General features: G+C 48.9%; 1 protein-coding gene across 2 annotated transcripts; it reads left to right on the top strand.

Annotated features, from left to right (window-relative positions):
• Positions 1 to 3,778: 3,778 nt before the first annotated feature.
• On the top strand, positions 3,779 to 14,782 carry PROK2 (prokineticin 2; the record flags this gene model as incomplete). Of its 2 annotated transcripts, XM_080718065.1 has the most annotated exons (4): positions 3,779 to 3,877; positions 8,024 to 8,149; positions 12,830 to 12,892; positions 14,678 to 14,782. In XM_080718065.1, the coding sequence occupies 4 exons, from the start codon at positions 3,779 to 3,781 to the stop codon at positions 14,780 to 14,782; spliced, it is 393 nt and encodes a 130-aa protein (XP_080574191.1). The 2 variants fall into 2 exon arrangements, with proteins under 2 accessions (XP_080574191.1, XP_080574192.1); XM_080718066.1 differs by lacking the exon at positions 12,830 to 12,892.
• Positions 14,783 to 16,492: the final 1,710 nt, after the last annotated feature.

Here is a 16,492-nt window from a genome sequence, read left to right as displayed (position 1 = left end):
TGAACCTAGGGGCATTCTACCCCAAGATACGTCCCCAAAATAATTCTCTATTTTGAAACAGGGTCTCATTAAGTGGTTAAGCCTGGCTTGACCCTCGTGATCCTCCTGTCTCAGCCTCCCAAGGACTGGGATCACAGGGGCAGACCACTGTGCCCAACCTTATTATTTTTTTAACTTTGAAACAGATCTCACTAAGTTGCCAAGGGTCTCTGATCAACAGTCCTTCTGTCTCAGCCTACCAAGAACTGGGATTATAGGCACGAGCCTCTGTGCCCAGCTGCAGCAATTTCCTTTATAATGCTATTTATAATAGTATTTGAGGTTCATGGGCTCTGTAAGGAGTGCACGCTGGGAACGTCCCTTTCCTGGAGAACATGGTACTGCTCACCAGATACCAGGTTTCTTTCAGGAACCAGAGAGAATTCAAGGTCAGGATCCCCTACCCCCTTCCAGACAGTCACGTGAGTGGTTTCAGCACTAAGGTGTGTGCAACCGTGGCAGACATCAGTTCCGGGCAGAAAGAAACGGAAGCAGGCTAGTCCTGAAGCTCTGCCCACCTGTACCAGTTTCCCGTAGCTGCCGTAGAATTTACCAGAAGCCTGTGGCATGCCTCAAACACACAATAATCCAGTGGAATTACCTCTAGCTGACCACATCCGCAAAGACTCTCCTTCCACAGAAAGCCCCAGGCGCAGGTGCCAGGCGCTAGGACTTGCAAACTGCGGCGAAACCCACCGCACCACCCTGCGTTAGCAGTCACGCGACACATGCCTCTGTCCATCGGGGCCTCAGATGACTGCCAGGAGGTGGGCTGCGTCTCCCAGCTCACTCGTCCCCTGGTACAGCGGGAGGGAGCTCGTTTGTACCAGGTAAAGTGTCTCGTCTCTCTCAGTTTCTGTCCGCTATATTTAATGGATTGCTGTCAATCAAAATGCATCTAAGCCGGGTGTAGTGGCCCATGCCTGTCATCCCAGTACTTGGGAGGCTGAGGCCGGAGGACCAGAGGTTCAAGGCCAGCCTCAGCAACATAAGGAGACTCTCAGAGGCCCAGTGAGACCCTGTTTCAAAACAAAACATATAAGGGTTAGGGGTATAGCTCAGAGGTAGAGTGTTCCTGGGTTCAAATTCTCAGTAACATAAGTAAGTAAATAAATAAATAAATGTCTACACCATCCATCATCTTCTATAACCCGTATCTGCACTTTCCTCCTTTGAATAAAATTCCGCTGGTGAGCATTTGTGTGCTGCTGGCCGGCTGCACACATACCATGCTATGTGAGAGGGATCTGCCAGGAACTTGACACAGAGCTCCTCACCGGAAGGGGCCCGGTCTAATCTGGTAAGACAGCAAAGGCTTGTATTGGCATTGTCTGAAATTATCCAGGGAGACGCAGTAACAAGACTGAAGAAGGGGGAACCCTCCCGGGCCCCCAGCCTGTCCCTGACACTGTAGTTAGCGCTCTGGGGGTATCATTTTCTTAATATTCTGCCTGGACTGTGCAAACCCATCTGGTTGCTGAAACAGAGGCTGAAAGGCCCAAGGAGCTTGCCGTCCTCACTCAGGATTCTGAACCAGGCCCGTCTCACTCACGAGCTTGCGGCCTGTGGCCTATCTTCCATTCCAGACCTTTGATTCAGGTAGCCTGCCTGGGGTGGGGTCTACCCTCTAAACACACGAGGCTCGGCTGTCCCCATGCACATATCCCTGGGCTGAACTGCCCGTGTACAGTACCAACAGGTCAGTACTAAGGCAAAGTAGGAAGCATCAGCCGGGGGCAGTGATGCACGCCTGTCATCCCAGTCCTTGGGAGGCAGAGACAGGAGGATCACAGGCTGGAGGCAGCCTCAGCAACTCAGCAAGGCCCTCCACAACTCTGTGAGACCCTGTTGTCAAATAAAAAATAAAATAGGGATGGTGGTATAGCTTGGAGGTAGAATGCCTCAATACCCCATGCCAAAGGATAAAAAACAGATATTCCCAAAGAGATGGGGGTGTAACTCGTCATAGAGCCCTTCCTGTCCTGCATAAAGCCTTGGGTTTAATCCTCAGCGCTGGAAAAAAAAAAAAAAGTCTACAAAGAAACAACATGAAAGTAAACCAAACCTATTTTTAAGTGTTTCTAACCTGATTTCAGAAGTCTTCTGAAAATTGCTTTCCAAACAGCCCTGTAAGAAAACCAGCCGCTTTTAAAATCTGATTTTTTTTCTTTCCCTGTGTAGACAGAACCTCTTTTCTACGCTCGGAGAGGCAGGGAATACCCCACCTGGCATAGGGTAGTAGCAAATATGAACTAGACCATTTTTTACAAGTGGCAGGAATGTTAAAATCCACACGGGCTGTTTTTCACATTTAGGGCAGCTCTGGGTTGGCATGGAGACTGCAAAGGGAAACTTTGTACCAGACTGTCACTTTGCTACTGTTTCCACTTATTTTACTGTGAATCCAATTTTAACAGTTTCTTAAAAGTTTACAAAAGAAAAAAAAAAAAAAACAGAGGTCGATTCCTTTTGTGTTTTCTGTTTGGGGACGTTTCTCAGACATGAAAACATGTGTAAAAGAGGGGGGCTTTAAAACTCAGTCAAAGATTTGGGTTTCTGAATATTCAGCTGTTAAACATTCAGATAATTGCCTCTCCTCTCCTCTCCTATTTTTTTTTTTTTCCTTACTACATTTCGTCTGCATGCTTTGGCCTGAGGGAGCCCTACAGTCTGAAAGTTAACTCGCTGCCGGCTCTCCTTAAGGCCTTTATTAAAGAGGCTGCCAGACGCATCTGCTTCCAACCCTTTGTGGTCTTTAGAGGGCAGGGGAGGCAAGCCAGAGGTCCTGACTTAGCGGGAAGGCTGGCTTCCCCGGACCTAGCAAGCAGGTTGGGGTGGCCAGGCCTGGGCGCTGTCCAAATCATCCTTGTCGAGGTGAACCCAGACATGGAGAGCCAGCCTGACATTTGTCCTCTCTACCAAGTGGCCAGAGGCCGGGAGACAGGTCTTGTTTACAAACCCCCATCATACCACCTCGCGTCTTTGAAGACTCTGGGTGATCTTTCTGGGCTTGGAAACGCAAGAAACAGAAAAGAACTGCCCGCCTGCCTGGGGCTTAGGGGGCCCGGGGCTGGCGCAGGCGGGGAGCGAGGCCAGCTCATTTCCCACTTGGCACCCTCTTGAAATATTGTGGCTGAGGCTGGAGGGATCTAGACGGGGCAGGGGGGCGCAGACGCGCGCATCAGGCGAGGCAAGAAGGCAAGCAAGAAGCCCCCCACCCACCCACCCCGTGCATCTGAATTTCCCAGGCCAGGCCCCTGCAGCCTGCGAGGGTGGCACGGGGTGCCTGCGCGCCCTTTGTTAAAACGCCTGCCTTCCCCGCTCGGTTCCTTTGGCGTCTGCTAAGTTGCGGGGGTCCGGGGGCGGGGGGCACGGGACGGGTGGCAAGCCTTAGCACCCAGCGGGCGCTCCGCGGGAGCTCCCGGTGGGGAGGGGGCTGCCCTGCGTCCTCTCCCAGGTCCGCGCGCGTAGTAGGCGCTGCTGGCTCGCATCTGCCAAGCAAATGCGCTCCCAGCTGGGGGTGCGGCGCGCGTGCAGGCTCGGGACAGCAGCGAGCTCCCGGGTCCCCGAGGCCCCCGGGGCGCCCCCGGGGGTGGGCGCGGGCTCGTGCGCGCGGGGCGTGGGCGCAGGGCCCCCCGCGTGCCCGCCCGGCGGCGCGGGCGTGAGTCAGGCGGGCTCGCCTTTATAACGGGCGCAGGCTCGCGGAGCCTCCGACGCCCGCCCGAGCCGAGCCATGGCCATGCGGACCCCGGGCTGCTGCCGCCCGCTGCTGCTGCTGCTGCTGGTTCTGCTGCTGCTGCTGCGCCCCCCCGCCGGGGACCCCGCCGTCATCACCGGGGTAAGCGCACCTGCCCGGGCGCCCGATGGGGGAGGCTGCCCCGGGGACACCTGCCGCGCCGCCCTGGGGCGCGCTGGGGAGAGCGCCCCTCTCCAAAAGCCAGAGGCTGGAGCCCGGTGGGAAGAAAGGAGCCCCCTTCTCCGCCACCTCCCGCAGCCCCGCAGCTCTGTCTGCGGGCTAGAGAAATTTCTCTTACTTTTTCCCAAGGGTTCCAGCTGGGATCCCTGCAGGTGGACGGCCCCTCCCTGAAATGCAAAGGAACAAGGAGAAGGAACCCCCCACACACACACACTCAGTCCCGGGATGGGGGGCTTTAAAGTCTGCAGGTCAGGGAGTTTGTCCCCCAGATGGTCCTCTGCGGAAACCCCTTAGGTCAGGGAGGGCCTCGGTGGCTTTGGAAAGACTGTGAACCGCCTCCTTCTAGGCCCAGTTTGTTTATTTATTTTTGCCGTCTCCTCTGTAACCATTTCCCATCTCTGATTCCTGAGAAAGTTCTCCTCCTGAGAAAGTCCCCAGTACTCAGTACCGGAACGAACATCTCAAAGCTTTCAGAAGTTTAAATATTATTATTATCATTATTATTATTATTATTATTATTATTATTATTATTATGGAAGCAGACATAGGCTCAGTTCTCTCCTGTGATTAGGGTCTCCTTTAAGTGTATGAGAACAGGTTTAAGGTACAAAGTTTAAAAAGTATAGCCTAGTTTCCATCAGGAATGTAAGCCTGCTACTTTTACCAATTGGTCAATTCATTCTCTCTCTCTCTCTCTCTCTCTCTCTCTCTCTCTCTCATTCTCTCTCTCATTCTCTCTCTCCCTCTTCTCTCATTCTATTTCTTTCTCTGAGTGCTAAATGACTTGACTTTGCTACATTGGATTGACTTATTTCAACTAAAAGGCCTCACAGATCTAAATGCATATAAAATAATTTAAATAAAGTGCATATGTTTGAAATGCTATGTAGCAACAGCATTCAACTTGAAGTCCTTAAGAAAATAAACCATGGTTGTATCTGTATTAATAGGCTGATAGCATTTTAAAAATCCTCCGTTGGGCGATAGCCAATAGATATTTAATTATAAATATTTGGTTATAGGCAAGTGACAGCATTTGGTTATAGTCAATAGATATTTAATTATAAGCCTGTGCACTGCGTTAGAATATTTCCTAAAATGATTTGTGTGTCTGTCAGTAGCCAGTCTGTGCAGTAGACAAAAGTTTCCACAGGTCTTTCTAGTACAGGAGAATTGAAACATTACTAAGGTCTCTCCCTCCTGCCTCTCTCCCTTTCTGGCTCATTTTAAATGTCTGCTAATCCTTTGAGCCCAAGACTTCTTTGCAATATAAGTATCTTTTTGTTCTATTCACAGAACAACGCTCTTTGAATAGATTTACCATGGGTTAAGGAGGAAGGGCATTAGGGAACCGCTCATTAAAAATAGATAAACTTGTGTATTTCTTTGCAAATTTTTCCAAGACCGGAAGCTTTTTGTTACAGAGTAAAATTTTGTATCCCATGGAACGGGTTAGAGAGGCTCAGGCCGGCCCTGCTCTGTAGTGGTGTGTTGTTACTGTTTTCCTACAGTGTTACAAAAAGAGTATTTTGAAAACTTCTCTAAAACCACATGGCAATAAAATGTAGTTCTGTGTCTCCGACAGAAACCATCTGGATACAAATGAAAATCCTGCAGTGACTTATCCAGATACATTGAATATAGGATGCTACGCCTGGGAGGGACTGGTTGAGGTTTAGGAGCTTTGGGCTGGAGTTTTGTCTTCTGAAAAGAGCGCAGAGGGCTTAGAGTTTAGGAAACTGAGGATCTGTGGAGAAAAAATGCCGCTAAAACTTCTACCTTAAGTGTTCACTTTTTTCTTAGTAATAGAGGTATTTTGAAATTTATTTATGTGTCCTTATGGATTTCTGAAAAGCACATTGGAAAAGATTGTTGACGGAACAGCTCATTTATTTGAACAATATGGCTACATACACATGGTTTCTGGCACACACACACACACACACACACACACACAGTTGGAAAATGGGAGCTGGTTTTGGTGGCGCACACCTGTAATCCCCGTACTTGGGTGGCTGAGACAGGAGAATCATGGGTTGGAGCCCAGCGCCAGCAACTTAGTGAGACCGTTTCAACATGAAAAAAATAAAGTTAAAAGAGGACTAGGGGAGGCAGAATGCCCCCAGTAACACACACACACACATGCACACGCAGGGTAAGATGGAAATGTTGAGATATTACCCTATAAAACCCGAACCACCCAAAGCAAAAATTGTCATTTTGATCCACATATTTGTTTTAGGCAGAAAAATTATTCTAATAGATGGAGAAAATAAACTCTAAGGCAAGACTGTTAGTTGGTCAATTTTAATGAAAAATAATACAACGAATGTGCCCATATACTTGTTTTGAGAAGTTATGGGCATCCCCAAATCTGAGATCTTTGAAGGACTGTTTAAGTTGTTTATAGTAAGCATATTCGTAAGTTTGTCCCTAAATGATGAACTTTTTAGTCTATGGATGTATACGGGTGGGAAATGCATGTATGTGTATACATAGATACACACATATGTGTATGCACACATACTCTGACATATGTACCTGTATATATACCCAGATATTCTTATATTGTCACTAGCAAAACACACTATTGCACACTGGCATAGTAGAAACCATTTAATCTCTACTATATATGTAGACCCAGATGTTTTTACCTTATCACTAGCAAAACATACTACTGCACATGGTTAAACAAAGCAGCCCATTATAGGGGTTGGTTCTAAAAATAAAAAAAAATAGTTCTTTAGCTCCACTTTATGGAGATATATTTAAAGATAATTATCTCTGCAACAGAGGATGGAAATCCCTCCATAGTTTGATTCTTTGGTTATATTTATTTCGTGTATTTTATTGGGGATTGAACCCAGAGGCATTCTACCTCCAAGCTACACCCCATCCCTATTTTCTTTTTTATTTTGAAACAGGATCTCACTAGGTTAATGAGAGTCTTTCTACTTGCTGAGGCTGACCTCGAACCTGTGATCCTCCTGTCTCAGCCTCCCATGTAGCGAGATTACAGGTCTGTGCCACCATGCCTGGCTTATTTCTAATTTGTATAACTGCATGTCCCTTGCTTAATTGAGTGGATCTTACAGGATAGGCATGTATATATATATTTTCTGTCTGTCTGTCTACCCTAAGCCAGGAATGTCTATTTAGGAAGTAATTTATCGAAAAGAAGATTTGCATAAGGTAAAAGTCTTGGAGTCTTGGCCTGTCCATTCTCCGCCCATGTGATTTTCTTTCTAAAGGAAATGGTGAAAATCCAGTTATCCAGTTAGCGATGTGAGAAGCATCAAGTCTCATGAACCAAAAATGCAAATATTTAAAAGGGAAATTGAGCCCTTCTAAAATTGCCATCAGTGCCTTTATGGGTCTGGAAGGTTTTATGCCAGGTTTAGAGACCATTTAAGACTCTTTTCAGAATTAGGCCCAGTATGTTCTGCAGTTAATAGTCATAAAACCTTGGGATTCGATTTATGTAGTTCCTAATGGCCATGTAGAATATAAGACTAATGTACACTCATTCTTCAGCTTTAAAGATAATTCAGCCATAAAGCACTAGAAAAAGAAAGCTGGTTTTTTTTTTTTCCTAAATCCTGCATTTAAGCTGGGTGTGGTGGCGCACACTTGTCATCCCAGTACATGGGAGGCTGAAACAGGAGGATCTCGGGCTCAAGGCCAGCCTCAGCAACTTAGACTCTTGGCAACCTAGCGAGGCCTCATTTCTAAACAATTAAAAAAAAAAAAAAAAACTGGGCTGAGAGAGTGTAGCTCCGGGGCAGAATATGCCTGGGTTCAATCCCAGTACCATAAAGAAGTAAATTTTTTTTAAGTTTAAAAGTCTTATGGTTACGATTCTCATTACGATTCTCCCGGGGGTGAGGGGGATCTCTGCTGATAGATTATATGACGGGCGCGTGCGGGCAGATGACGCTTCTCTTTCATACGCACGATCAGAAGTCACGGCATTTGGCTACCTCAGGAGTCGGCCTCCGCTCATTTTCGACATCCCGGCCACCTCTCCCCAGGTGTCTATGCTGATCTTTTCTGTGCCTTGTCTTCCAGGCCTGTGACAAGGACCCCCAGTGCGGCGGAGGTATGTGCTGTGCTGTTAGTATCTGGGTTAAGAGCATAAGGATTTGTACCCCAATGGGCCAAATTGGAGACAGCTGCCACCCGCTGACTCGGAAAGTTAGTATACCTGTTCATATTTGTTCTCTCTCTCTCTCTCTCAGGATTGGGCACTCTGCCTCCAAGCTAACACCCGCAGCCCTATTTCAGTTTTTATTTCAAAAAGGGTCTCACTGAGTCGCTGAGGCTGGCCTCGAACCCGCCACCCTCCTGTCTCAGCCTCGCAAGCACAGGTGTGCACCACCACGCCCGGCTTTGTGATGGTTCTCCTTTGCTGCCATCTCTCTGAACTCTGCGTGACGTGGAGCGAGGGTGATGTCACCCCTGAATTTGGAAGTCAGAGGAGGGGACTTGGGAAAATCAGGCCTCCTGTGTGTCTCCCCCTCCCCCATTCAAGGAATCACACCCCTCCCCCTTATTCTAGTGATAATGTTTATACTGTTGTTCTCCTAGCGCTAGAAAGACTTTATCAAAATAATTTCTAGCACATGAATTTGCTTAGAGATGATCTAGGGCATGATATATACTATGTTCATGGACACTTCTTTGCTGAAATGAGAGTACAGAACTTCTTTTGTGTGTGTGGTGCTGAGGATTTGACCTCCAGGCTATACCACCAGCCCTGTTTTATTCTTTATTTTGAAACAGGGTCTCACTGAGTTGCAGAGGGCCCCACTAAGTAGCTGAGGCTGTCCTCCAACCACGATCCTCCTGTCTCAGCCTCCCAAGGACTGGGATTGCAAGCCTGCCTGAACCACCATGCCCAGCTTTTAATTTTAATTTTTTAATTTTTAATTTTTTTAATTTTTAATTAATTAATTAATTAATTTGGTGGTACTGGGGTTCCTAGAAGCCCTTCTACCTCCGGGCTACACTACCAGACCTATTTTCTATTTTTATCTGGAAACAGGGTCTCTTAAGTCAGTGAGGCTGGCTCCGAACCAGCGCGATCCTCCTGTCTCCGCCTCCCAAGCACGGGGAATACAAGCGTGCGCCACCATGCCCAGCCCAGCTTTTAATTTTTAAACTTATTATATGGTGGCTCCCTGTCCCAGTGAAGTAACCCTTCGGAACAGTGACCACCGATGACAGATAGCCTGACCCAGCTAGGATTGCAGGTTTGCTGGCCCAGGGCTTTGGAGGTTGTGTCTGGCGGGACTGCAGACCCGTGCGTCTAGAGCAGCCCCAGGCTTACATTACCCAGGAAGGGGGTAGGCGGAGACCTGTGTAGAGCTGGAGCTTTGAGCTTGAAAACTTATAAAACAGTTCAGCATCCGCACAGGCCCTGGGGATGCCGGGTCACCACCGAGCCAGCCTCTCATCCTAACTCCTGGCCAAACCTCAGCAAAGGGCCACCCCAGAGGCTCAGAGAGGAGCCGGACTCAGCCTCTCTGCTGTGGTCTCTACATTTTATACCTTCACTTAGAAGCAAGCTAAATATTTTCAACTCAAACAGAATCCTACCTTTTGCCTTTTTTTTTTTTTTTTTTTTGGACTGGGATTGAACCCAGGGGCATTCTACCTCTAAGCTACATTTCTAGCCCTTTTTAATTAATTAATTAATTCTTGAAGCAGGATTTCTCTAAATTGCTCAGAGTCTTTCTAAGTAGCTGAAGCTGGCCTCTAACTCATTATCCTCCTGTCTCAGCCTCTCAAGTACCAGGATGATGGGGGGGGGGGGTACCACCACACCTGGCTTGGCCTTATTTTTTATTTTTATTTTTTTACAGGGTAGGAGATAAGGTTTAAAACTTCAATAGAGCCGGGCATGGTGGTGCACGTTTGTAATCCCATCATATGGGAGGCTGAGACGGGAGGATCGCAGTGGTTCGCAGCCAGCCTCAGCTACTTAGTGATGACCTTTGCAACTCTGTGAGACCCTGTTTCAAAATAAAGAATAAAAACATAGGGCTGGAGTAGCCGGGCATGGTGGCGCACGCTTATAATCCCCGCGCTTGGGAGGCAGAGACAGGAGGATCGCGCAGGTTCAAAGCCAGCCGTGCTGGCTTAAGAGACCCTGTTTCCAAATAAAAATATAAAAAAATAGGTCTGGGAGTGTAGCCCGGAAGTAGAAGGGTTTCCAGGAACCCCAGTACCACCACTAATAATAATAATAATAATAATAATAATAATAATAATAATAGGGCTGGGGATGTAGCTTGGAGGTAGAATGCCCCTGGATTCCACTCCCAGTACTGCAAAAATAAATGGATAAATAAATAAGTCCCACGTGACAATTAACATTTACCCTCCTTTGTGGGAGTGGGAGGAAAGCCCCGAGGGTGACTGCACGCTCATCCCTGGGCCGCCCTGCCGTCCCCTTGTGAAACGCTTCCTGTTGTGTTAGGCCAGGCCTGCCCGCGCCTTTGCGGCTCCCGTGCTGTTGTTTTACACAACGGGCACAACCTTTATTTGGGGATGTCTTAAGGCAGAATGGGCCGTGAACAGTTGGTGGCCTGATTCCGTGCCCGACCCCCAGGAGCCGGCGAAGGCAGGACGGCTGGCCCCCCGGGCCCAGCGTCGCATGATCATGAGTTATCTTTTAGACACTGGCTTTACAAGGTGCCATTGCTCTTCTCCCTTTATTTTTACTGTCCTCGAGCCTGTGATCCTCCTGTCTCAGCCTCTCAGGCACTGGGATGACAGGCATGTGCCAACACTTCCAGCTTTCCCTTGACTTTTTTTTTTTTTTTTTTTGTGGTACTGGGGTTCCTGGAAGCCCTTCTACCTCCGGGCTATACTCCCAGACCCATTTTTATACTTTCTTATTTGGAAACGGGGTCTCTTAATCCAGTGCAGCTGGCTTTGAACCTGCGTGATCCTCCTGTCTCCGCCTCCCAAGTTCGGGGATTACAAGGGTGCCCACCACGCCCGGCCTCCCTTGACCTGCTGATAACATTGTTTTCAAAGTGCCGCAGACAGTAAGAGCCAACCCTTCTTGCTAAGGCTTGATCTTCTCTGTTGGAAGCTTTGAGATTCTGTTCTTTGGGGTCACGGGCTCTTAGAAATTGTATCAAGTAGTTGGTTCTGCAACAACCCCATCAAGTTTGGACTGCATGGTTCAAATATGCCCCTTCTGTAAACATTTTCTCACGCATCATGGGAGACATGAGAGCCACCCGTTACCTTCGTCCCGGGACGCACAAGAATCTAGAAGCCAGGGGGCCAGACAAGAACTGGACAAAACTGAGTGTGGTGGGGCCCGTCCAGCATCCCAGTGCCTGGGAGGCGGAGACAGGAGGATCACAGTTTTGGGGCCGGCCTCTGCAACTTAGATCCCTCAGCAACTTAGCGCGATCCTGTTTCAAAATAAATAATAAAAAGGGAGACTGAGGGTGTGGCTTGTAGGTAAAATGCCCCTGGGCTCAATCCTCCGGATAAGATGGGGAGGGGGAGAAAGAGAAAAGGAAGAGGAGAAGGAGGAGGAGGAGGAGGAGGAGGAGGAGGAGGAGGAGGAGGAGGAGAAGGAGGAGGAGGAGGAGGAGGAGGAGGAGGAGGAGGAGGAGGAGGAGGAGGAGGAGATTGCAGGCTCGGGGGGGGGGGGGCTTGACTGGGGAAGATGAGGTACCAAGCAGGCGGGCGGGCGGGCGGGCGGGCAAGAGACCCCAGCATCCCTGCAGCATCATCTTATTCCTATGCCAGGTCCTTAGGGGCAGGTTCAGGTTGATACTTACCTAGTCTGGGTGCCTTAAGAAGAAAGAGAAGCCAAGATATATCAAAAAGAAGTGTGTGGCCGGGCGTGGTGGCGCACGCTTGTAATCCCCGCGCTTGAGAGGTAGAGACAGGAGGATCGCACAGGTTCAAAGCCAGCCGCGCTGGCTTAAGAGACCCTGTTTCCAAATAAAAAAGTCTAAAATAGGTCTGGGAGCATAGCCCAGAGGTAGAAGGGCTACCAGAAACCCCAGTACCATCAAAAAGAAAAAGAAAAAAAGAAGTGTGTGTGTTACTAGGGATGGAACCCCAGGGGCGCATTCTACCTCCAAGCTACACCCCCGGTCTATATTTAATTCTTATATTTTGGAACAGGGTCTCACTAAGTTGCTGAGGGTCCCACTAACTCATTGAGACTCTCCTCAAACCCGCGATCCTCCTGTCTCAGCCTCCTGAGTACTGGGATGGCAAGTGTGAGCCACCATACCAACCGAGCTGAAACACAGGACGTTGTAAACACTTTGCCCGGGGCTCCTGGGCAGCCCAGGAGGGGCCTCTGCACGCAGGGTCTGCAGCCGCGTTGTGTGCGGGGAGCCCACCTCTGAGTTTGTGGTTTAGCTCTCGCTGGGCCTGCTCAGCACGGGTGTGAAGGGCCCGAGGTGGTCCTCCATTGGCCCTCAGGAAAGAGAGTTTGCAGTCTGCGCAGGCAAGCCAAGGTGGCAAACCCTTAACAAATATTTTCTTTATTGTGGTGGTAGGGATTGAACCCAGGGGCAGTCTACCTCTGAACTACACCCCCAATCTTTTTTATTTTTTATTCCGAAACAGGGTCTCACTAAGTTGCTGAGGCTGGCCTTCGGTCTGTGATTCTCCTGTCTCAGCCTCCCAAGGCCTGGGTTGCCAGGCGTGCACCCCCACGCCCACCCGGCAGGGACAGAGCCATTCAGAGAGAGCTCTGGGTTGAACCTGGGAAGCCGGGAAATGTCCGAGAGACAGAGGCCAGGACGGCCCGCCCGCCGCACACACCCCGCCCTCCCGCTTCTCCTTCCCTGGTACTTATGGACGCCATCATTTCCCTGGCCCTTCCAGAGGAGTCTGGGGAGTGAAAGGCAGGAGAGAAGAGAGAGGAAGAGACGGAAAAGGAAAAAGGAGGTAAGAATGCAGGCGTGGCGGCCTCCAGGAGCGGCTCTGTTGGACTCGCAGCGAGTGGGGTCCGTCCTGTCAGCTGGCTTCCGACAGCTCTAGCCCTGCCCAGAGACGCCCTTCATATTTTTATTTTGTATTTTTTTACAGGACCAGGGATTGAACCTGGGGGTGGGGGGCATTCTACCTCCAACCTACACCCTAGCCTTATTTTATTTTTATTTTGAAACAGCGTCTCACTAAGTTGCTGAGGGCCTCACCACGTTTCCGAGGCTGGCTCCCAACCTTCGATCCTCCTGTCTCAGCCTCCCAAGTCCTGGAGTGACGGGCGTGCGCCACAACACCCAGCTGATGGCCTTTTTTTTTTTTTTTTTCTTTTCCCTGGGGATTAAACCCAGGGGCATTCTACCTCCGAGCTACAACCCCAGCCACTTTATTTTATTATTTTACTTTATTTTATCTTATTTATTTTTGTGTGTGGTACCGGGGATGGAACCCAGGGGCATTCTACCTTCAAGCAACATCCTCAGCCCTATTTTTTTATTCTTTATTTTGAAACGGGGTCTCACTGAGTTCAGAGGGCCTCACTAAGTAGCTGAGGCTGTCGGCGAATCGCGATCCTCCTGTCTCAGCCTCTCGAATGCTGAGATTACAAGTGTGTGCCACCACGCCTGGCTATTTTATTTATTCTATTTTGAAACAGGGTCTCACCAAGTTGCACAGGGCCTCGCTAAGTTACCACGGCTAGCCTCAAACCAGCGATCTTCTTGTCTCAGCCTCCCAAGGACTGGGATGAGAGGTGTACGCCACCACACCTGGCGGGCAGCCTTTTTTAATGTACAGAGACATCGGTTTTCGAAGGTCCCTGGGTAGATGCCTCTCAGATTTTCTCAAAAGGACAGAGAACTGGCATAGGGGTGGCCTCTTTGGCGAAAGATATCCAGTCCCGCAGTTGGGCATTGGCTGTGGGGAGACACGTTTGCTGCTGTGTTTTAACTTCAAAAGGGTCCCCGAGGTGAGGGTCTGTAATCACAGGCCTGGGTCATGGGACCTCAGTCAGGGCTCCCGGCTTCCATCTTGTCTCACTGCCCCAGACCTAGGGACGCATCCCTCCCCATCCAACTCGGGAGACCAGCAGGTAGACCAGAAAGCCCTGTTCCTAACGACCCCGGCGCTCCTCGCCCTAGAAGTCATGCGTGTTTGGGATGCATTTGCTCCCGGTCCTAGCTGCAGGCCGGCCCCCACGCCAGCCTCGCTGCCACGACCTGGGAGCCTGCGCCCGCCTGCCTCGGTCTCCCATCTGTAAACCGGGTGCAATGGAACCGCCTTCCATCCTCACAAGGTAACAGCCTCCCACCTGCGAGACAGGAGGAGCCACACCGTTCCCCATCTTCAGAGGGTCACTGGAAGCTGGGCATGGTGGTGTGCGCACGCCTGTCACCCCAGTCCTTGGGGGGCTGAGACAGGAGGCTCACAGGTTGGAGGCTGGCCTCAGCAACTTGGTGAGACTCTCGGCAACCTAGCGAGACCCTGTTTCCAAACTAGAAAATTAAAAAAGGGCTGGGGTGTTGCTTGGAGGTGGAGTTCCCCTGGGTTCAGTTCCCAACTCTCTCTCATACACACACACACAGGAGATATATCAAAAGGGCTGAGCGTATGACCAACTGAGTAGAGGGTTAGTAAACACCAGGTCTGGGTTTGTTTTTGAAGCGTTTCCTGCTCGGATTCATTGTTCTTTCCTTTCTTTCTTTCTTTCTTTCTTTCTTTCTTTCTTTCTTTCTTTCTCTCTTTCAGGTCCCCTTTTTCGGGAGGAGAATGCACCACACGTGCCCCTGCCTCCCGGGGCTGGCCTGTTCGCGGGCGTCCTTTAACAGGTTCATCTGTTTAGCCCGAAAGTGACGGCGGAGCGCGGCCGCGTCGGACGGGAAGGAGCCCCGCGGCGCGTGGAAGGTCTCACTCGTGATCCTGCCAAATGGAAGAAAAAAACATATTCCCCGGGGCCCCTCGCTTTCTCCACTTCCAAAGTGACATTTGCATCTTTTTAAGCGATTTTTTTTAATTGAAGGGAAATTTAAAAATTGGATAGAAATATAAAGCACCAGGCATTAGGGAACCGGTTCTCATTTCCCTGTTTGGGTTAAGGTTCAGTTTGGCTTCTTTTTTTTTTAGGCCAAGAACTCACCCATTTTTGGCAAAAAAATAAGGAGACTATTGTGTGACAGAAACATTTTTTCCTGACCAACCCTGCCTGCCCCACTGTACACACACACACACACACACACACACACACACACACACACACACACTTTGGTCTCTTGTGTTTTACTCTTAAAAAAAAATTTAAAGCTGAGTGCGGTAGCACACACTTGTCATCTCAGTACTTGGAAGGCTGGGACAGGAGGACCACAGGTTGGAGGCCAGCCTCAGCAACTTAGTGAGACCCTCTTTCAAAATTAAAAATAAAAAGGCTGGAGGTAGAGCTTGGAAGTAGAATGCCCCTGGGTTCAATCCTAGTATCCCATATTAAAAAAAAAAAAAAAAAAAGGAAATTTAAAGTCTCCTCTCCATCTACACAAATACGCACGCCAAACTCTTCCTATGGAGTAGAGGTGTGGGGTATGGGTGCTTCTGGAACTTTCCTAGGCCTGTGTAGCTCAGTGGATTTGTGTCTTTCTACTGTTGAGCAGGTACCAGGAAAAATGACCAGGAAGCCACATTCGCTTGAGTTAGATTTCTAGGTTTGGGCTTTTCTTTAAAGACATCTTTTCCAATCCCACATGACGTTTATTTCCCTTCCTTTTGTATGAAGTTTATTATTATTATTATTACTATTTTTAAGCCTCCTAGTTAGAGATGTTCTAAACAACAACAAAAAAAGTCACTCGGGGAAGAAGTACTGATGGCCACCTGGTTCCGACGCCAGGCATCGTTTTTATTTTTTTAAATCAGTATTCAGTGACCTGCTGAAAAGTGTGTTTGTAACCAAAAGGTCTGACGTATCGATCGCCCCATGTCCCGCCTCGCGATATCAACAATGCTGTGTAAAAATTCTGTATCAGAATAATGACAGTACTATATATATATATATCGCTTGGTTTATTGCAATATTATATTCTTATCTTTTTTTTAATTGGTCACAATTGTCATCTGTTTTTATTGCGAGCAGACTTGTGGATAGGCCACATCCTAAAGGGAGTGAGGACTCCGCCGGGGGTATAAACAGCCCTCACGCCATGCACATTCTTAGGTAAGGTCCAGAAACATCGTGTGCCTGAATTTTCAGGTAGTGCAGAAAATCAACAACGCGTACGTCAAGTTTTGGCACCAGGAGAAAAATTATGATGCGCAGAGTTTCTGGCCAATGAGGGACCGACTTGTGGGCTTTCTGGGTACTGACCGATCACCTAGGAACTGATCGTCACGGGCGGTTAGCAGGGTGCTGGGTGCTGGGTACTACCGATAGATGGGCGCTTATATGGACCAACCTCGAAACACCCACCAAGTATTGTAAACCGACCGAACATCGTCGCAAATAAAACAACCTGTGAAATGTGTTTGACTAAGCTCAGCCCATGCCAACCCACCAACTTTTTTTTTTTTTTTAAAGTC

This window comes from Muscardinus avellanarius (genome assembly GCF_963383645.1).
Source record: "Muscardinus avellanarius genome assembly, chromosome: 22".
NCBI lineage: Eukaryota > Metazoa > Chordata > Mammalia > Rodentia > Gliridae > Muscardinus > Muscardinus avellanarius.
Note: the sequence above shows the minus strand (reverse complement) of the source record. Positions and strands in the feature narration are given on the sequence as shown.